Source organism: Centroberyx affinis, unplaced genomic scaffold (assembly GCF_046629955.1).
Source record: "Centroberyx affinis isolate AG114_WGS23_722 - 3 ecotype Tasmania unplaced genomic scaffold, CSIRO-AGI_Caff_v1 ptg002434l_1, whole genome shotgun sequence".
Taxonomy (NCBI): Eukaryota; Metazoa; Chordata; class Actinopteri; order Beryciformes; family Berycidae; genus Centroberyx; species Centroberyx affinis.
In genome coordinates, this window is record NW_027280678.1 from 1 (window position 1) to 20,824 (window position 20,824).

General features: G+C 43.4%; 3 protein-coding genes across 4 annotated transcripts; 2 read left to right on the forward strand and 1 right to left on the reverse strand.

Annotated features, from left to right (window-relative positions):
• Nucleotides 1-826: 826 nt before the first annotated feature.
• On the reverse strand, nt 827-3,896 carry LOC139656281 (tuberin-like; the record flags this gene model as incomplete). The annotated part of the gene is made up of 7 exons (XM_071533805.1): nt 3,816-3,896; nt 2,069-2,253; nt 1,852-1,938; nt 1,641-1,750; nt 1,385-1,533; nt 981-1,098; nt 827-875 (listed from the first exon to the last, which is right to left on the reverse strand). Coding segments are annotated over exons 2-7 (648 nt in total), but the record flags the coding sequence as incomplete, so codon positions are not given.
• nthl1 (nth-like DNA glycosylase 1) lies at nt 3,348-8,033 on the forward strand. Of its 2 annotated transcripts, XM_071533818.1 has the most exons (7): nt 3,348-3,429; nt 4,067-4,241; nt 4,636-4,895; nt 4,997-5,167; nt 5,370-5,529; nt 6,590-6,695; nt 7,508-8,033. In XM_071533818.1, exons 1-7 carry the CDS (start codon nt 3,406-3,408, stop codon nt 7,806-7,808), a joined length of 1,197 nt encoding a protein of 398 aa, XP_071389919.1. In that variant the 5' UTR covers nt 3,348-3,405; the 3' UTR covers nt 7,809-8,033. The 2 variants fall into 2 exon arrangements, with proteins under 2 accessions (XP_071389919.1, XP_071389920.1); XM_071533819.1 differs by lacking the exon at nt 3,348-3,429 and having other exon boundaries at nt 4,017-4,252; nt 4,662-4,895.
• A 1,481-nt stretch (nt 8,034-9,514) lies between these two features.
• On the forward strand, nt 9,515-20,824 carry LOC139656288 (Na(+)/H(+) exchange regulatory cofactor NHE-RF2-like). Its single transcript, XM_071533816.1, has 6 exons — nt 9,515-10,182; nt 10,579-10,896; nt 17,605-17,805; nt 18,642-18,795; nt 19,351-19,571; nt 19,713-20,824. The coding sequence occupies exons 1-6, from the start codon at nt 9,976-9,978 to the stop codon at nt 19,872-19,874; spliced, it is 1,263 nt and encodes a 420-aa protein (XP_071389917.1). The 5' UTR covers nt 9,515-9,975; the 3' UTR covers nt 19,875-20,824.

Here is a 20,824-nt window from a genome sequence, read left to right on the forward strand (position 1 = left end):
CTTTGGGTGTAGAAGAATGGCCATCCACACTTTTTTACATTTACTTGATTATGGGTCTCTGTTGTATTATGAAGGCTTTGGATCAGACACTATTTGTAATGGTCTGACATTTGTTAGGAACTGTAAGCCCCTAACTCATGATTGCATACACTCACTACAAAAATGTTACTACTGTAGTATAAGTTAATATGTCAGAGATTGATTATGCATGGGGTTTGGTAGGCAATAAATTTGTTCAGTATTTTGATGTTATATGGACTGATGGTCTGAAGAACAAGGTATGAGAATGTCAGCAAAAATCAACTTATAGCCTTCATTAAATGTGCAATTCCCTTGCTATTTTTGGTTGTTTTTTTGTTGCTGCATATTCACTTCAAACAGACCACTACATAACTCACATGAAAGCAGCCTGAGAATGTGTCTTTCAAGCAGACCAGGGAACCACTAGGGTTTTTTTTTTTGCCTTCTCAAATGACTTGAACTCAGGGGGTAAATGCTTCAGGGTTCAGTTCAACTACACTAAGAAACAGGTGTAACCACACCCTAAAAAAACTTCTCCTCTTCCTTCAGCTTCCCTCAGGAACTACTGTTACGGCTATAAATGCATTGTAGATGAGCTTTCAGATTGGTTTCCCTCAGTCTTTTTGTCTCTGTTCAAATAATACAATGTTACATTTGATTAACTAACCTGCTTAATTAAACACTTGATAAAGTAAAATAAAATGTAACCTTTAATTAAGTAAGTAAAAACTGATACTTGTTATTTCAAACTTTTCTTGAAATGAAAGTGAGCATTGTTGAGTCTCAGGAAAAACCAAATACCTACCTCGATATCTGTTGAAGATGTGGTTCTGTTGCACAGAAGACAGATTTTCCTGCAGAGAACAAAGCAAAGACAAAAGAACAAGCATACCATTTTCTGAGTGAGAAAACGAGAATGTGCGCGCATACGTGTCTGTCTGTGTGTCTGTCTGTCTTACTGGACCATGATGGAGACGTTCTGGTCCAGGTAGCAGCTGTTGAACTTGACCAGGTTGACAAGAACATGGAGGAAGTCGGATGTCAGACCTATGTCCATCCACAGCAGGACAAAGCGTGCTGGGGGAGGAAAAACATAGAGAGGATAGAAAAAAAACTATTACCAATGGAGTAAGACATAAGAGGGCACTGCATGCCTATATACAGTACTTTCTTCATTTATGATTGGCATTCAATGGTAAACATCCTATATCAATAACTTATAGCATGTCAACATTGAGAGACATATGTACACTGGTGGTACAACTGCCTTAGCAATGAACAAATACATCATCTTAGGCCAGTATTGCCGAGTGTAGTTTTAAAGTTGTTCAATATTTTCTAATCGTTCTAAGCGGTGTTTCACCTATGTCTTCCTCCAGGTATGTGATGTCTTTGCCGTTCTCTGTCAGGGCCTTGAAGACTTCCAGCCGATCGGAGAGGTCCTCATTGGATGGCTGGTAGTCTCTGATCACCCTGAAGAAGTAGGCTCTCAGAGGGCCGAGCCGCTCCCCTGAACACAAATACAAACAAACCCAAACGTGAACACACCACTACAAAATGACAGGAACTACATCTTTTTTTTTACACATTTTTTTTGTGTGTGTGTGTGTGTTTATACCTGTCCCTGTATTATAGCTCTAAGCAGCAGAAGAACGGCATGTCTGGCCTCAGGCGGCTGCTCTGGAGTCAACATGTCCTCCACAGCTTTCCATACAGCCTCCACAGCGTGCTGGAAACACACACGTGCACGCACACACACACAGAAGTTAACAAACCCAGGAGACTACATGTAGTGCTGCGTCACAAACATCACATCACCATCAGACTCACCTCCTCAAACTTCTTAGCTTTGGCCAGATCACACACATGGTTTATTACCCGGATACGGTTGCTAAGACCACAGTCTGGATGGAGCTCCTGAGAAAGGTAGAGGGAAGTGTGAGGCAATGAAAGTAAATCTGACATATCACTTATAAACATGGTGTGTGTGGGTCTATGTGAACATGCATGGGCGCTTATGCAGTCTCCTCCGCCTGCTATCGCACACCTTGAGGATGTCAAGTGTGATGATGAACTCAGAGGGCTTGTTCTCGTTCTGCTTGCTGGGCGGACGTGGGGGTCCCAGACCGAAGATCCCCTTCACCTTGTCCTTCAGACTCTCCTTACTGGGCTGCTTGTTCATGGCCCGGCCTGGAAGGGCGATGGACTATACACGCTGGGTGTGACAGTCGTCTGGAGAAGTAGAGAAACAGTTAATGCCTGGGAAGTATCACAGTTAGCTTGGATTGTTAATGCAAGACCCAAGATCTGTTGACCAGTTAAAGGATGATGTGACTTGGTAACTACTTGATGTAGGTTAGCAAACGAGAATACAGTGAACACTAGCTTGACATGCCAAAACATAAGCAACTGTTGTACCTGTTCTGTCCTTTGAATGGAGCTATCGACTACATATAGACAACGGTGGAAAACAATTAATGATAGCATACATATTCAATATTAGTGAAATGCCAACATCAACAAGCAGCGTTGACAACTGGCACTCTTGTCGACGTGTAAATAAACGTTAGCTAAGCACAACTGCAACTCGAGACATGCGACAATCGCCACATCAGCCTGTAAACTTGTAATCCCAGGGGGCAAGTTTCGGTTGTCGCAAGAAGAATTTGCTATCATGTGGACTTGAGAGAGAGAGAGAGAGAGAGAGAGAGAGAGAGAGAGAGAGAGAGAGAGAGAGAGAGAGAGAGAGAGAGAGAGAGAGAGAGAGAGAGAGAGAGAGAGAGAGAGAGAGAGAGAGAGAGAGGGAGAGAGAGAGGGAGGGAGGAGGGGTTGGGGAGGTGTTAAGCAGACAACGACCGTTCTGTTTTCAGTTCAACAACAACGTCCGTGCAAGGTAGCCTCGGACCAGTCAAACAGGCATCTGTGTGCATCTGCCAACATAAACAAGACAGAACTGGGGGGAATGCACTGACTGCAGCACTGCTGAACCGTTAGCTACGCTTTATACTGCCTGACATGGGCTAGCATTCCTCTGGCATTCAAGGTCTGGTAGCTTAAAAAACAACGCCCCCCCTCTCTCTCCTCTCACCTTATCGAAGTTCAGCCGATTTTGGTGCTGTTCAATTACAGTAAAGCTCCAACGCAACCCACAGAGCCGTCTACTTCTGTGCATTGATATAACTCTCTATTTAGCCTACCATTTGCTACTGAAAGCTTGCTCTCTCTCAAGCTCAGTCCTCCACTCCTCAACCGGATGACACACTAATGCACTGACAGAGGCACTTCCTACAAAAACACGTTTGCTGCACTAGCTGATGGGGAATGTAGTTCTAAACAAGCTTAGCAAACTACGCTATAGCAGTTTTTTTTTTCCTACTTTTGAAAATGAACGGCAAAACATCTATAAGAGTGAGTTACTGTTCTGTTTCCCAACAACAGTCCATAAAACTGCCTTTAACAGTCGAATAGTGAGTAGTTAGCGACGTTACGTTACATGAACTGATTACCTAACGTTAGCTAGCAGCTAACGTTAGCTAAAATGTTTACGATGCTGAAGTTGGTTCCTTAGTAGTATCACACGCTGCAATATTGAACTATGTAACATGCCTGAGGTCTTATGACTGAAGATTTTGGTCTGGGGTAGCCTACTTAAATGAATCCCAAGCTTCCATAGAGGTTTAATAATTTCATAATTTCAGAGTGGACAGATTACAAAATGGAAATAATATAAACAAAAAATAACCGAACTGTTAAATAGCTTGCTTGAAAACATTTATTACAGCAGTTACTTGCACCTAGTTTCTGGACCGTCATTTTGTTGATTGTTGGTAAAATCTAGTTGAGGTGAAGATGAGATTATCTTTCGCTGAGTTTAGTTTTTTCTGTCAAACCAAGTTTATCTAACTTCCCCCTCGTGACCTGAAAGCTACGAATAAGAAACAAACTTCAGCGTCATCATCTAGCTTAGCTAATTCTTCTCGTTCACTGCATGAGGGTCTGTTATGCAGCCCATTGTTTTACAATGACTTCTCCGTATTTCATTCAGAGCAGCTCCATCGCGACTCGGAGTGGCAATCGCTGCACACCTCTGGCTGCTCTCAAATCCAAAATCACAAAGAAACGGAGAAATGTGGACACAGGTTCCTCCGTCGCGGTGAAAGTGGAGGAGGAGGAGGCGAGTGTCTCTCAGCCCAGATCGTCCGCCGCCCCCTTATCAACGGGTAATGTTAACGTTACTAACTGAACACCTGAACACAGACACTGGCCTTTGCACTTGTCGAAACATTGAGAAATGAACCATGATTCATTCATAACTAATTGAAGGCTAATGCGCATGCGCAAAGGCTACGAAAGTTGATATTGTTTTGATTCATCCACTATGCATCCCTGCACTTTTGCATCTGAATGGTTGCTATCACATTCACAGATATCCCAGTAGACTTGAGCAAGGCTGCTGCAGGCTAGACTGCAACCTCTCCTCTCAGGAGGATTATGCAGGTTTAGTGAGAGTAGGTGAAAAATAATTGATTTCCATGCAAATGCACAATACATTGTTCCATGCAGACTGATTCCCATGCGACACCCTCTCACTACCTCTGCTTTGTGCTCATATAGGTGGGCGCCCTACGCTCCATCCTCAGGCCATTGTCCAGCCAAAAACAGAAACAGATACTCTGCCTCTGGCTTCAAACAGCCGCAGAAGGAGACAGCTGAAAGTGGAGTATGACAGGGATGAAGATGTGAAGACAGAGCGATGGGAGCCTCCTGATTGGAGGAAACAATTAGGCTACATCCGTGAGATGAGGAGCAGCCGTGATGCACCTGTGGATAACATGGGAGCAGAGAAATGCTATGACACGGAGGCCCCTGCACATGTGGGTGGGACCGCCTTCTGGACTTCAAGCATGACTACCTGATCCACCAGTGAGATTCAATCCATCTTGTTCCCTCTCCTGTTTTCTCTCTCTCCGCCCAGGTGAGACGTTTCCAGGTGCTGGTGTCACTGATGCTGTCCAGTCAGACCAAGGACCAGGTGACCGCAGCAGCTATGCAGAAGCTCCGAGCTCACGGCTGCACTGTAGAAAACATACTTAGCACTGATGATGAAACACTGGGGAAACTCATCTACCCTGTCGGCTTCTGGAGGGTAACACAGAAGATTCTCTCTCTTGCTCTCAATTTGGGTGCAATATTTGGACTATTGCACATCTCTCTCTCTCTCTCTCTCTCTCTCTCTCTCTCTCGCTCTCTCTCTCTGTAACCCTAACATTTTGTATTTCATGTATTTGTATTTAATGACATCAACTTCACCTTCCCACTTCCACTTTCTCACCCCCTACCCACCCCAGACCAAAGTGAAGTACCTGAAGCAGACATCGGCCATGCTGCAGCAGGAGTTTGGAGGAGACATCCCAGACAGTGTGGAGGGGCTGGTGCGTCTGTCAGGGGTTGGACCGAAGATGGCCCATCTGGCTATGGACATCGCCTGGGACCAGGTGTCCGGCATAGGTGGGACACACACACACACAAATAAGCATGCACGATCACTTAGGAATCAAATGAAAAAACTTGTCTAAATGAGTAACGTAGATTAACAGAACATAGGGATGTAGTCTGCTTCATGCGTTAGTTTTTGAGTTCTCCTCTGCTGTCTTTGGCATAATGATTGTTGTTCCTTATGGATTCCAAAGAGAACATTTCCAGGCCCCAAAAAAATTTTTTTAGTGTATTTTTGTACACCTCAAAAAATACACCTCACTCCCTGCATGCCATATTACCCCCCGTGTTGTCAGCAGCCATATTTTTTTAAATTTCAAGTTTGTTTATTTATATAGCCGTTTATCTCAAAGGACTTTACAGAGAATGAGCCTAACTAGATCTAACTGATCAACAATCAAGCGTAGAACAGAATGATATAAGATAAACATCAGGAAGCAAAAGACATGCAATAGCAGATTTTAGCAAGACATAACAGCCTACCTATTCTACCTGGCACCACAAGCCTTAGACCCTCGAGGCATACGAGGAAAAACTTCCAAGAAAACCTTATTAGGAAAAAGAAATGGAAGAAACCTTTCAGATGGGATCAGCTGTCAGAACAGTCCTGGGTAACATTGTTGATTTCACTTTAGAAATCTGAAATTTGTAAGTAACAAAACTTTAAAAGTGCTTTGTGGTGGTGGTGTTATTTTTAGAAATAATTAACAGTCAGGCATTTTTACCACATACGTCTGCCTACTCAATACCTTGTCACTAGGTGAAAGCTTCTCCACCCACCTTGGTTTGACACCATGGAAACCTAATACCTTGTTAGATTGTACTGAGGCAGATAGTGTGGATGTCTGGTGATACGTCTTCATGGAAACAGAGGAATTTTAACTTGACACATGAAAACAGATTAAATCAAAGTAAATATTTTTTTGGTTTCCATGTAAGAGAATATTACAATATTGTGAGTAGGCCATGAGGTCTAAATCACCATTTATATTATTTCAAATTTGTAAATGAGTTATGTGTTGTGTGTGTGTGTGTGTGTACTTGTGCATGTTGTGCATGTTGGTGTGTGTAGGCGTAGACACACATGTGCATCGTATCTCCAATAGGCTGGGCTGGCTCAGGAAGTCAACAAAGAACCCAGAAGAAACACGGAAGGCCCTGGAGGAGTGGTTACCAAGGTAACGGCCTCACTGATTTATTGCTGAACCCTCCCACCTGGTTAGCTAGGAGCAAGGAATCTGAAAGACCATAGACACCAAGATCATCTGTCTGGTGCTCTATACTGACTCTTTAGCATACAGTATGTTGAGTGGTATCAGGAGACAACTGCATTATCCAAAGTAAGAAAACTTTTAGTAATAAAAAAAGTTGTTTATTATGTGGCCTGTAGATTCATAAACTTGGTGAAGAACCACATATTCAGCCACTGCACAATGATTTTTAGCTGTACAGTCTCCCATCGCCAACCACATTCACTGCCTATGGAAACAGGGAAATTAGTCCCTGGTAGTTTAAAACACTGTTATTTTCATTTTTGTGTAACTTTATCAATCTCTTACACAGATCTGCCAGGCTTGGCTGCATATAATTTAAGATTACTTACCATTTAGATTTAGAGCTGCTACAAGTTCTCATTTTCTCACTTTTGAGATAATGGTAGTCTCTTACTATCACTCAACACAGTGTAAAGTGTTTGCATGGAGCAGTGGAGCAAACAATCTACTGGGGACATATGAATGAGTTTGGTGACCATGTTCTCACCACTTAAAGGGTAAGTTGACCCATGGGCCACTCTCCCTGTAATAAAAAAACAGGGATATTAGTGATCACACAGAGGTATTCACATTAGCTAATAGAGATACTTTGTAAAATAATGACAGAAAAATAACTAACATATTGCTCTGTTCTCCACTGCACTGCAGCTGGTGATTAAAAGTCAACTTGAGCCCTTTGTGTATTTCTAACACCACTCTGTTGCCTCATCATGCAGGGAGCTGTGGAGTGAGATCAACTGGCTGCTGGTGGGCTTCGGCCAGCAGGTGTGTCTACCTGTCAGCCCGCTCTGCTCCGTGTGTCTGAACCAGCACAGCTGTCCCTCTGCCCACCGGGCCTCTCCAGCCAAGAAGCCCAAAGCCGGGTCCCCACGCTCTCCCGACCCGTCCTCTTCTTTCAAAGGGAAGATAGAAACTGAATCTGCTGTCAAAGACGAGAAGAGCAAGGAGGAGTCGCTGCCCACACCTATTTCCCCCAAAATTCAGAGAAGGAAGCTGAAAAGCAAGGTTGACCGTTGATACGGACAGTCACAGTTGTCACACCAGCCTTTGTCTGAGCTGCGACTACAGTAGATATCATCATAAAATGACACGCATGTAAACACACACACTCACAATTTACCTTAGCTCAACATTTGATGTGGATATGATTCAGCATATTTGTTGTCATTTTCATCACTGGAAATTATTTGACACTATAATGAACCATTTTGTATTTTGTATGAGATTAGATATTTTTTTTATTGCAAGTGCTTCTAATATTTTTTACAAAATAAAATATTGTACTGGAGCTGGTGAGGGTCATGGTCCCTGTTCTATTCAAGCTTGGTCTTGATTCCAGTAGAGGAATTTTGCCTAATGCACCTTAGACACAACATGATATCAGTAAACATTGGGAAATGTCATATTACTCAGCAGTACTGCTGAAACCCTTTAAGTATTTATTTTGGTATAAAACATTTGTGCACTTTGTCCTTGAATTGTGGAGTTACACTCTTGTAAGTGCATTATTTATTGTGGAGATTTTCATTACAGTGTATTATTAGATTTGGTACCATACTTTTCCATAGGTTAACAATACAAATATTGCTACACTGGAATTTGCCATTTTCAAATGTTATCCAAGTATGCTTTGTATGGCAGTATGCATCATCTTTTAATTCAGCAAATATTCTCAGTTCTGTTGGCACACAAGCATATACCCAGGAGAGGTTTACAGGCTGACCGCTGGCTCTGTTTGAACCACTTAAAATACTTGGCCCTCTACTTTTATTGAATGAAGAAAATAATAAAAAGCCAACTTTGAAATGGACTAACACAAGCTAATTACATTAAAAGCCGTTTAACCTACTGGTAAGCCAATGAAGGCGGTCATTCGACTTTCTCTGGATAAATAAAGGTCCCATCCTTATATTTATTCATATTCTTTGGTTAAGTAGGTTTTAAGTTTCAGCTGCAGCAGTTGGGGGTTTAGTGGCTTGTTCACATGCAGCTTGACAGTAGTTGTTCAGATGCAATAATAATCTGACATTTAAATGATACCTATAGGGATTTTGTATTTATTTATTTTTGCTTGCCCCTTCCACAGGGAGTGTTCAGGGTAAGAGCTACAGAACAGCCTGGAGCCGGTAGATGGATTCAGTGTGTCGCTCAAGGACACTTCAGCAGGGCGGAGGCTTGACCCGGGTCTTCCGGCTGTAGGGCGGAGGGCCTGTTTACTATGAGCCACCCTGCTCTTGTCACAACATTGCTGATCAAACTAAATTTACATAAAGTAATCCTTAAACTTACAAAAGCGTCTGCTAAATGACGTAATGTAATGTAATATTAATGTCACCAGACCATATCAGGGCAGTTTATAGAATTTTACAAAACATTTAATGTCCCTTAACTTTTATGCAACTATCCCCGTATTGCTGCCAGAGATAGAGCAATAGCCTGCAGAGACAGATTAAGGAAGACTTCCTTTTTCAGGTCTCAGTCTGTCAGTCTGGGCCAGTGTGGTTTCACCTCCGCCACCTGGGGGGAGCCTGGGCGTCTCTGGGCGCCGTTATAGTTAGGCTTGCCTTTTATATATTCATTAACAAAAACCCCACTGGACTCATTTCGTCCCTAAACGAGTCTATGTCTTTACAGCCAGGCGTATTAGGCTACCGTTTGTGTAATTTTCTTTGGTTGCGTCGTCAGGTGCGCACTGAAGGGGACGCAGTGGCACCTGTTGCTGTCGCTTCTTCACTCTCGCGCCGGGTCGGACAGGAGGACACACGCCCATTTGACGAGGAGAATTAAGAGTGTTACGTGTGAGGAACAGCTTTCTAATCTCTGATCTCTTGGATTATTCCTCCGATGTAGGCTGCGGGAGGTAGCCCGGGTCGGTGGCTTTTTAGTGGCCACTGTTTTACGCACACTTTGTCCATATTTTTTTGCCCGCTCAAATTCTTGCCTTGTTCGCGATGGATTAAACATTCAATCGTTTTAGCTCGTCTTGATTTATGTTTTGTTTTGTTTTGTTTTCCAACCATTTTGGATTTTTTTGGAACATGATAAACGATGATGATCTTTTGGTCACCGAGGTGCGCAGCCGTGCCTTGGATTAAAAACCAGGGACTTTCCGCTCCTCTTGGACCAAGCACATGTTTGTGCTCCTGAGAGATAATTTTGACCTGTTTTCTATTCACGGGCTGGGATGGAGAGCGAGCTGAGACCCAGGCTTTGTTTCCTGACCAAAGGGGACGGCGGCTATGGGTTTCACCTGCACGGTGAGCGGAATAAAGGCGGACAGTTCATCCGAAAAGTGGAGCCCGGTTCCTCGGCAGACCTGTCCGGGTTGCGGCCAGGAGACCGGGTGGTGGAAGTGAACGGGGAGAATGTGGAGCACGAAACCCACCATCAAGTGAGTAACGGCTCAATAAACCTTTAACAAAAATGTAGCTTTGGTGCGTGCGTGTGAGAAAGAGAGGAGCAGAGAGAAAACACTGAGGTACAAACAATGAGTCCTATACCTGTTCCACCACTTTCTCCCTTGCCTGAGGAGGAGGGGGGGGGGGGGGGTGTCTGCTAAAATGGGTCAATATGGGTCTGGTGTAATGGGAATCAATGGGCGTGTGCGTCATGCTGAGACTGTTCTGTACAGGTAGTTACAGGTGAACAACCTGCACTACATGACACCTCACTAATCACTCCAATTTGTCTTTCTTCTTCTCCTTTTTGGCACTCCTTGTCTCTCTCTCTCTCTCTCTCTCTCTTTGTGTGTGTGTGTGTGTGTGTGTGTGTGTCTCTCTCTCTGCAGGTGGTGAATCGTATCTGTGAAGTGGACCACCGGACCAGGCTGCTGGTGGTGGACAGAGACACAGATGACCATCTCCGCAGCTGTGGCATGGCCTGCACCGAGGACCTGGCCATAGAGATGGGAACCTTCTCCCCCCGGCCCTCGCCCCGGCCCACCCCTTCTGCCTCTCCCATACCCAGAGAGAACGGACCCTTCTCACCCAAACCCGTCCCCACGCACTCACTGAACCCCCTGGCCGCAGACTCGCCCACTCACTCGCTCACGTACAGGAAGGCCAAGCGATCCTCAGTGGCGTCAAGCACAGTGACGGACACAGAGGTAAGGGTCGTCACATGGCATGTTCAGGTCCATAAGGATGGGATAGGCTTGTGCCTGCATGAATTGGTCTTCACTGTGGGCTCATTAGAGTAAAGAAATGACTAAACACCCATTCTCGAAAATCTATCAGTGAAGAGAGGAGCACCATTTCACTCCCATAACACAAATTCAGTTATAATTACGCATCTAAACTTCAAAAGTTGGGACTCCTCTGTGATAGTATATTATTGCATATTTTACTATCAGGAAGGAGTCCAAATTCAGAAGTTTTTAGTTTAATTTAGTTTAGTTTAGTTTAGTTTAGTTTAGTTTAGTTTAGTTTAGTTTGGTTTAGTTTAGTTTAGTTTAGTTTAGTTTAGTTCAGTTCACTTCAGTTCAGTTTAGTCGACAAAGAATAAGAAGCAGGATTATCTGCTTACACAATAAAGTCACAGACTTGTTTCCATTGTGGTCCTTGATATGAGTAGCAAAGATAACATAAGTGCATTTGGCTAGTCAATAAACAAATTAAGTTGAGATGGTTAGTTGGTCAGTCCAGCCGGCAGCAGTGAGCCAATGTGTTACTGTGTTAAGAGTGTGTGACAGTGAGTGTGTGCTCTTGTACCTGAAGCCTGTCCAGCGCTAATCATGTAACACACACACTCACCTTTTGGTGAGTGTGTGTGTGTGTGCCTTGTAGCACTCCCTCGTAGCACCTATGTCCTGTTGGACCAGAACTTAGCTTGTTGCACTGTCTCGTAGCACCTTTGTCCTGTTGGACCAGAACTTAGCTCTATAGCACTTACTCTCGTTGTTCTCTCCTATCTAGAAACTTGCTTGTGTTGTATGCAAATCTCATGTGTAAGTCGCTTTGGATAAAAGTGTCTGCCAAATGTGAAATTGTAAATTGTAAAAGGCTCTCTACCATGTATCCATTCTTTTCAGTCTTACTTCACTTTCCAGTCAAAATTGGGTTGTAAAGATTTCAGTTCATAAAGTTCAGTATGATGCATGTAAATAGAAAGAGAAGTCAACAGGGTATAAGAACAATGTTGTGAATAGAGCTGAGCAATGAATCGAAAACAAAAAAAAAATCAAAATAGCAATATGAACTTCTGCAATTTCCAGGAGTCCAAAATGGATGGACCTTTCATCATACTCAAACTCAGCAAATCCTGCACACTGACATCTTTAACAAAATCAAATCACTTTTTTTTAAACAATTTTTAAGTTCTAAAAAATATGTATGACAAGAAAACCTTGAGATGATATGAATCGCAGTTTAAATTGCAATTTCAATATTCGGTCAAATAATCGCAATTCGATTTTTTGTCATTATCTTTCATATGTCACCTAGTTGTGAATGACAGTGTAGTTACAGTAGTTTGAAAGTATTTGTCAGTCTCCTCTGCTGCAATAGTGGGGATCATTTCCTGCCCCAGCACTTTTTAACTTTCCTTGTCAACCAATCCTCTCTTTGAATATCAGTAGTCTGACCCCATTGTTACCATCCCTTTACCTGTTATCACTGACAAGTGTGAACAGTTAAAATGTTTGAATGTGCATTGTTTCTGAGAGAACAGTGTCAGAGTGCATACTGAGTGTCAACACCTCACACACTCAGCCTAGGATTTTTTAGGCCTGTCCACTGAAAGACATCACCCAGATTTTGCTGACCATGTTTACTGCCGAAAACATACAGTGGGTATTATCATTGAAATTGAATGACTATTTTGAAATAGGAGATAGGATGAGTGGATTTTACCTCTGCAGGTGTCACAGAGGTGTTTTGCGGTGCAGTGGGTGGAGGCACATACCATGTACTCACCAAGGATATACTCACCAACAGTTTTAGAGTTTCTGAGTTTTTCTTACAGCCTTTGTTCCCTCCATATTATTCTATTCTATATACAGTCAAATAAAGCAGGAATTTCATAAAAAGAGTCACAAAAGCGGCCTATTCTCTACTCTTTCCTCTGAGAAGTAAGAGTCTGAGAAGTCTTCCTGCCCAAAATGTCTTGCCACAGCAGTCAGATCTGTCAGGGGAACAGGATTAGGGCTCAGCAGTGACAACGACTACTTCCAACTGTCCAACATGAGTTACAGATCGTATCACTCATCTCGTCTGCTTGACTTAAGGTTGAGTGGATTTTGTAATGAAAGCAGGCTTTGAGTGCCTGCTGGGGAAAGTGAAGGACTAGAGAGCAGTGGGAGGGATCAGATTTTAAGATAGCACTGTTGTGTAATCGAACCCTTTGCACGGCTAATGGTTGTCTGTCTGTATAGTTTATTTCAGGCTTGAAGCACACAACACACACAATCACACACACACACACCTACTGTGGGCCCTCACACACCTCTGACATCACAGGCAACTTAAGAAGAGATCAGGGTTAGAAACGAGCTTTACCTATCAGAGCTTTGTCAGCACGCGCACACACACACACACACACACACACACACACACATTGAAAGCCACTGAGCCTGACACAACAAAACCAACATTTCCAAAAGTGCCAACCAGACCCATTTGTTCTCAGTGTTGTCTGCTGTCCACCTGGTTGTAGAAATAACTGGGGACTGGCTGGAAGAGATTGAGCCCAGTGTTTGGGCTCCAAACAGAGCTGGCCAGCGGCTCACGTCAAACAGGCATCTGTTTAGCCGAAGGCAGGGTAAATACAGGCTGGCCCTTGGCTGATCCATCACAGTTCTGTTTCTCAGTATTAGTAAAAGCAGCAGAATGCTAGAGCAGGATAAGACAACACAAAAAACTGAACAGTGAGATAACGGAAGACCTAGAATACACCTAGAAACTACAGACATTCAAGTGGGACTCTTGGAGGCAGATAATACCTGCGCTAAATTCCATTAATCATACTGAAAACATCTATTTATAGACATGAGTGAGTGCTATGTGAGTGATTATTTCTCTGCCTCTAGTTCAGTGGCTCAGATTAGGAAATCATAATGCCATATTTAGCCTAGAGACAGAAAGAAAGAAAGATTCTCATGTACACAGATAGCTAATATGATACACACCCTCTTTAGTGGTGAGCTGTTTAACAAACTGACAGAATATTGTTATATGCTTGCTGTTGGGTTTTCCCACTTTTGGCAATTATCATTATTGTTACAGTTTATTTCTAGCAACTTCCGTGCAATGGCCAACACCTCTGAAGCCTTGTGCTTTTCATCTACCTGCACAGTAAACAAAGACACACACACACAAGCTCTCGCTCTCTCTCTCTGTTTTTGTCTCTTTCTTCTTGTTAATGACATCCACACTGTTTCGCACCTAAACACAGACGTGATTTCATTGTTCCATGATAGTGTTATGGCGGCAGACACCCATATTGTCTTATGTAACAACAGTGTTGGCTGCTGTGACAAACACGCAACAGTCTGCCTCAATCACACGCATTTCTCACACAGACACACACGTCAAATCTGTAGCATGAGTGCAAGATGGAATATATCATAAATTATATCACCGATACTCAAGGATCCTTAAAATAGAGATGTAACAACTTTTGTCAAAGGAGACAATTCTACATTTTTATTAGGATGACAAACAACCTCTTAAGTTATGCACATTTTTATGAAGCAAGCCCCTGCACTATCTTGTTAGTTTAATTGACTTGGTGAATGTTCAGGTATGTCTTGGAAGACAGGGACTAGTCTGTTGGTTCAAGCCATACATAAACATCGAACAAAAAGTTTGGAAATTTGTGTTTGGTAGATTATTTCTCTGTTGTAACAATGCTTCTTGGCAATACATTTTATACCGTTGGAAAGCCTGTTTATTTCCCTTTTAAATGGTGCCTCATTTGTAAGGAACATGTATTTATGGGATGAGCAGCACAGCTGAGTATGTGGGTTGCGCTCATGTAAAATTTGCCAAATCTTCTCTGCCAATGCCAAACAGCTTATTCTGCTGTTGCTATTGACTCTTGTTTGGTGTTGTTTGGTGGATTGGATGATTGAAGTCTATCAGTAACAAGGAAGAAACAAGACATATTGGCAATTTTACAATTTATTCATTTAACAAACAGTCAGGAGCCTCAGTAGCGTGTGGAAGAACCATACACAGCCACAACAGCCTGGCACCTCCTCCTCATGCTGGTCACCAGCCTGGTCACACACTGCTGTGGGATGGCATTCCACTCCTCAGGATTTGTCGCAAGTCAGCCAACATGGTTGTGTCGGTCACTCTAGCACGAACAGCACGCCCAAGCTGATCCCATAAGTGTTCAATTGGGTTGAGGTCAGGACTGTTGGCAGGCCATTCCATTCTCTCTACTCCCAAATTCTGGAGGTAGTCTCTGATAAACCCCGCTCTGTGGGGGCGAGCGTTGTCATCTTGGAGGATGGAGTTCGGTCCCAGACTGTGGAGATATGGGATTGCCACTGGTTGCGGAATCTCATCTCGATATCTCTCTGCATTGAGATCGCCTCCGATGATGACAAGCCTCGTTTTTCCAGTGATGGAGATGCCGCCCCACACCATCACACTGCCTCCACCAAAAGGTGTTACTCTATCGGTGCAGCAATCAGCATAGCGTTCTCCCCGTCTTCTCCACACTTTGACCCTACGATCCAACTTCCGTAGGCAGAATCTGGACTCATCGCTGAACATAACGTTCTTCCACATGTTCGGGTTCCAGTGCAGGTGCCAATCAGGTACCTGATTGTCAGCACCTGGGGGTACCGGAAGCTCAAAACAAGAGTCAGTAGCAACAGCAGAATAAGCTGTTTGGCATTGGCAGAGAAGATTTGGCAAATTTTTCATGAGCGCAACCCACATACTCAGCTGTGCTGCTCATCCCACAAATGCATGTTCCTTACAAATGCGGCACCATTTAAAAGGGAAATAAACAGGCTTTCCAACGGTATAAAATGTATTGCCAAGAAGCATTGTTACAACAGAGAAATAATCTACCAAACACAAATTTCCAAACTTTTTGTTCGATGTTTATATAACATATTTGATTCAAGGGATTTAACCCAGATAAAAAGATACTTAGACTGATGTGATTACTGTGTCTGTGACATGGAAATCCTTTCCCTATGGGGAAATTCCACACAAAATAATGTTTGCCCTCCTCAAATAGATCAGCTCAGATATTTCCAGGTCACTGTCATGTGTGTGTGTGTGTGTGTGTGTGTGTGTGTGTGTGTGTGTGTGTGTGTGTGTGTCTGTCTGTCTGTGTCTGTGTCTGTGTCTGTGTGTGTGTGTCAATTGATTTAGGCTGACATGACATGACAGAGTAAAGAGGCCAGCAGCATAAACAGAGATCTTCAGACCCAATAGGGGACATGGTGACCCATCGCCACAGCAACCTGACCTGTCACCATGGCATTCCGTTGCCAAGGCGTTCTGTTCCATCGCCACGGCTTGCACTGTGGCAGACAGACAGGGACGTACTCAGCCACAGTGATAGGCATACATCCACTGATACAAGGGCTCTTACAGACACACACACACTGAACTGTGGACACTCACTCTCTATCTCCCTCTAACTCGCTCTAGTGTGTATGTGTGTGGGAACAGTCTTTGTTGATGGAGCAATAAGAACAGACAGATCTGTCGGCCCTCAGGTGATCTTAACCTGGCTCTCTATGCATCCAGATGACGGTGCAGTCACAGAGGTGTAACTAGACAGTCAGTAGCCTGGGCTGCCTTAAAGACCCCATAAAATGGCATCTTTATTTCCTTGATTTGATGCGTTTACTGTTGATATAGGATGTTGGGGTGGGACATAATGCAGTGAGGGATCATTCCAACCAATGGAATATATGTGCAGCATGAGGTCACCATGAAAGATACTCTGTTTTCCAGGAAGTAAAAGTAATGGGAGTTAATTTCATGGGGACTTTAAGGACGTGGGCTAAAGTGTGGACTAAAGTGTGGAGCATGTTCCTAGTAGTGGCTCAGGTCAGGTGAGGCGAGCGAGTCACGCAATATGTTGACTCTCGTCATTGGTGGTCAGGCTCAGGGTCTGTCTTAATGTTTCTTAGCCAGATCCAATTAGCCCACTCTGAACGCTCAGCTCTGAGACCACTGGCTTACCCTGCCAGACACTTTCTCCTGCATGGCTATAGACAAGGAAATACATCCTCTCTATACAGAGTGTGAGACCAGCGGTCGTGGTTAAGTATCCTCGCCTTCCTGTTCCCATTTAAACTTATATAGATATGGTTCATACTCTGGCAGGTTTGGGGTCAATTCATGAATGAACTCATCAATTCCAATTCAACTGAGGAATTGGAATAGTTTTTTTCTTACCACATATCTGAGATTACATGTAGTGTTCTACATTATCTATACTGAGTATCATAAAATGTTAAAGGTACCTTTCAGGTGGCAGTTGATGCATGTAACATGTAATCGTAATCCATACGTTATGAACAAATATATTTTACTTAACTGTATTTTATTTGATTCATAATGTTTGATATATAATGTTTAGCAAGTCAAGACAACCTCTCTTAGAAGTGGAATTTCATGGAATGTAATGGAATTCAGTTGTGTTTACTGTCATTCCTATTCAATAACAATTGTGTCGCGTTAGAGCTGGAATTCCCAGTTCAATTTAGTTCAGTTCAACCCTGTACCCTCCATCTGAGAGATTGGCTCCAGTATTACAGACAGTTTTCGAGTACCACCTTTTCTCTTTTGTCCCAAAGTTATTATCCCTGACATTGCTGTGGTCTTATTTCCCTCCCCAGTTGCCGGCGGAGCCGTCACCAGAGCTACCAGAGCCGGCGGTGGAGCTCCTCCCCCGACTGTGTTACCTGCTGAAGGGAGAGCACGGCTACGGCTTCAACCTGCACAGTGACAAGACACGGGGAGGACAGTTTGTACGCTCTGTGGACCCCGGCTCAGCCGCTGAGAGTGCAGACATCAGGCCCGGAGATAGGCTGGTGGAGGTACACGCGCACACACACACACACACACACACACACACACACACACACACACACACACACACACATCAAGTAGATGGGAGAGTGGGGTGACCCCTTATATACAAGATATGAGATGCAAGACCCTTGTCAGCTATAAATTATAATTAATATTAGGAAAAACAATGCCACCATCCCCCAAATTAATCAGGTCTGCCCGCTGATTTGAGGTGTGAGTGGATTAGAGCAGATTAGCAGGACTCAGGCTTAGAGTGGGTGGGAGACGGAGAGATGCTGTTTAGAGGTGGAAGGGCAAAAAGACGACAAGGGATAATCTTGAATGGAGGTGTAGAGGAGGAGCTGGTTCCTGTTTGTGTGCGTCTTTTGTGTGTGTATGTGTGTGTGTTGCAGGTATGTGTACTTGCATGAGTATGAGTGTTTCCATATACATTTCCATCTGTGTGAAGTATGCAGTTAGGAGTGTAGAGGAAGGAGGCAGAGACAGGAAGGGAGTTCATGCAAATCGATTCGCCACCACTCAAATCACAGATCCTTAACTATCTGTTTTTGTTCATGAGGCGATACACACGCCTCCTGCTGGTCATGTTGTGTCATTGCCACTTCCTAATCTGCGCTCTCTCCCATTTGTCTCGCTGTCTCTCGCCCTCCCTTTCTCTACCTTCCTCCTTTTCTCTCCTTCATCTCCACCTGCCTCTGCTTCCTTCCCTTTCCTCCTACCCACTCTGCATGTTCCCTATATCTTCCTTCCTCCCTTTCTCTGCTCTACCGCTGCCTGGCTGTTTCCTCTGCCTACTCCATTATTTTCTCACGCTCTCTGTCCCTCCCTCCCTCCCTCTCAGGTGAATGGAATGAACATTGACAGCCTGAGGCACTCGGAGGTGGTGGCGTTCATAAGAGCAGGAGGGGAGGAAACACGTCTCCTAGTGGTTGACCAGGAGACTGACGAGCTCTTCCAGAAACTGGGGATCACGCCCACCAGCAGCCATGTCAAAGGTCAAATAGGACACACACAAACCAGGGTCGGGGTCAATTCATGAATGAACTCATCAATTCCAATTCAACTGAGGAATTGGAATTTGAAAAAACCTACAGGAAACAGAATTTAATTCTGTGAAATTGTTTTTTGTTTTTTTCGTTTCACATATCTGAGGTTACACATAGTGTGATATATTATCAATACTGAATATCATAAAATGTTAGAGGTTCCTTTCAGGTGGTATTTGATGGATAACATGTAATCGTAATGCATAAATTATGATTGAATATATTTGATTTGTTTAACTGTCTTTTATTTGATTCATAATGTTTGATTTATAATGTTTAGCAAGTCAAGACAAAGTCTCTTAGAAGTGGAATTTATTCCAATTCTGTTTCCTTGACATTCCAATTCCAATTCTAACTCCAGGAACTGAATTGAAATTGAAACCATGCATTCTCAGTTTAATTCATGAATGTGCTCAACCCTATAATGAAGATACATACAATAATCTCTCTCTACTCTTTCTCCAGAATGTCTCATGCTGTTTCCGTTTACTGCTTTTCTCACAGAGGTCTATGTGGACGAGTCGATCACCGAGAGCGCCTCGCCCACCCCGTCTCCCACCGCCGACCTCCCCGCCACGGACCCGCCCATCATCAACGTCACGCTGACAGATTCGCCGATCACAAACGGGTCCCCAAAGTCGCGGGCCAACGGGAGCTCAGCGTCTCAGTCGTCCAGAAGCTCCACCACCCAGTCAGAGTTCAGCAGCTCAGACATGAGCATTCAGGTGAGGGAGGAGGTGTGTGTGCGAGGAGTGTGTGTGTGTGTGAGAGAAAGAGAGAGAGAAAAGTAATGAAAGGAAGAGGAAATGAGAGGGGGCGAGTCTGCGAGTGTTTGCATAAAACATGTGCGTTTGCGTGTGTTGTAGGTCCCTGATGAGGACGAGAGGCGTGCGTCAGACCCCTTCCTGGACAGCGGCCTGCGTCTGAGTCCCACAGCTGCTGAGGCCAGAGAGAAGGTCCAGCGCAGCAAGAAGAGAGCGCCCCCTATGGACTGGAGCAAGAAACAAGAGATCTTCAGCAACTTTTGACAAGAAGAGGGCAGAGAAGAGGAAGAAACTCTCAGAAAGGAGAAAAGAGACGTAAAAAGGATAAGAGCAGAGGAGAATAGAGAATAACGGGATCTTATGTTGTGATTCTCTATACTTCCCTGTTCACAATCATGGATTTAAACTGACTGACATGCCTACATCTTTCATAAGCAGGGAGAAGAAAAGATAACAGGAAAGAGGCTAGTAGAGTAACATTCCTAAATTCTGCTCTGTGTTGAAAAATATGGAATGGGATTCTCAAGATGCGTACTTTATCTCTAAAGACATTTTTTGTGGATGTGTCAATAATCTTACGCCACATTGCATTAAAAGAGGACATCAATAATTGGCAGACCATCTATTGAGAGACTCTGAAAGAAGTGGTGCCTAGTCAGTACACAGTATTTTTCTTAATTAAGTCATAGTCATTTCAGAGCCATGAGCAGTGACCATCTATAACAGCCTATACACACTCTTGTTTCTGTAGGTCTATGTGAGCAATGGTACTAGAGATATTATTAGCAATTTGTCTGATTTTGGGCTGTACATAGACATACTTTTTGTTGTTACTACATTTCGTTTTTTGGAGGTAATAGTTTCAGTTTATTTCAATTTACAATTAGCTGCTAAGAATTTGAGTCATGCACTAGTTATCTTTTTTGCTTTTTGCTCGTCAATCTCATTAAGCATAAAACTTTTAATTGTAAATACAGAAGAAATGGGAGAGGCCGAGTTATAAAATGTGGTTTGATCGCCTCAGTGCTTCTCATGGTTCGGTGTATATTTGTCAGAATGATTTCAGTTAAAAATATCTGAAAGATAGTTTGACTAGAGGTAACATTTAGCCTGAAAATAACTGTGTTTCTAGTCTACTTTATGTAGCTTTTCAAGGAATTTTCTCTCCAGTGTGCATGGTGGAAACTTCACACACTGTGAAATAAACTTTCAAA

What these genes read in the sequence shown, in the direction of transcription:
- nthl1 (XM_071533818.1), top strand. Translation starts at nt 3,406, where the DNA reads ATGAACGGCAAAACATCTATAAGA. An exon ending in CGCCGCCCCCTTATCAACGG is followed by an intron (nt 4,242 to 4,635) that starts GTAATGTTAACG and finishes GTGCTCATATAG; the next exon opens with GTGGGCGCCCTACGCTCCAT. An exon ending in ACCCTGTCGGCTTCTGGAGG is followed by an intron (nt 5,168 to 5,369) that starts GTAACACAGAAG and finishes TACCCACCCCAG; the next exon opens with ACCAAAGTGAAGTACCTGAA.
- LOC139656288 (XM_071533816.1), top strand. Translation starts at nt 9,976, where the DNA reads ATGGAGAGCGAGCTGAGACCCAGGCTTTGTTTCCTGACCAAAGGGGAC. An exon ending in AGCACGAAACCCACCATCAA is followed by an intron (nt 10,183 to 10,578) that starts GTGAGTAACGGC and finishes CTCTCTCTGCAG; the next exon opens with GTGGTGAATCGTATCTGTGA. An exon ending in GCTCAGACATGAGCATTCAG is followed by an intron (nt 19,572 to 19,712) that starts GTGAGGGAGGAG and finishes CGTGTGTTGTAG; the next exon opens with GTCCCTGATGAGGACGAGAG.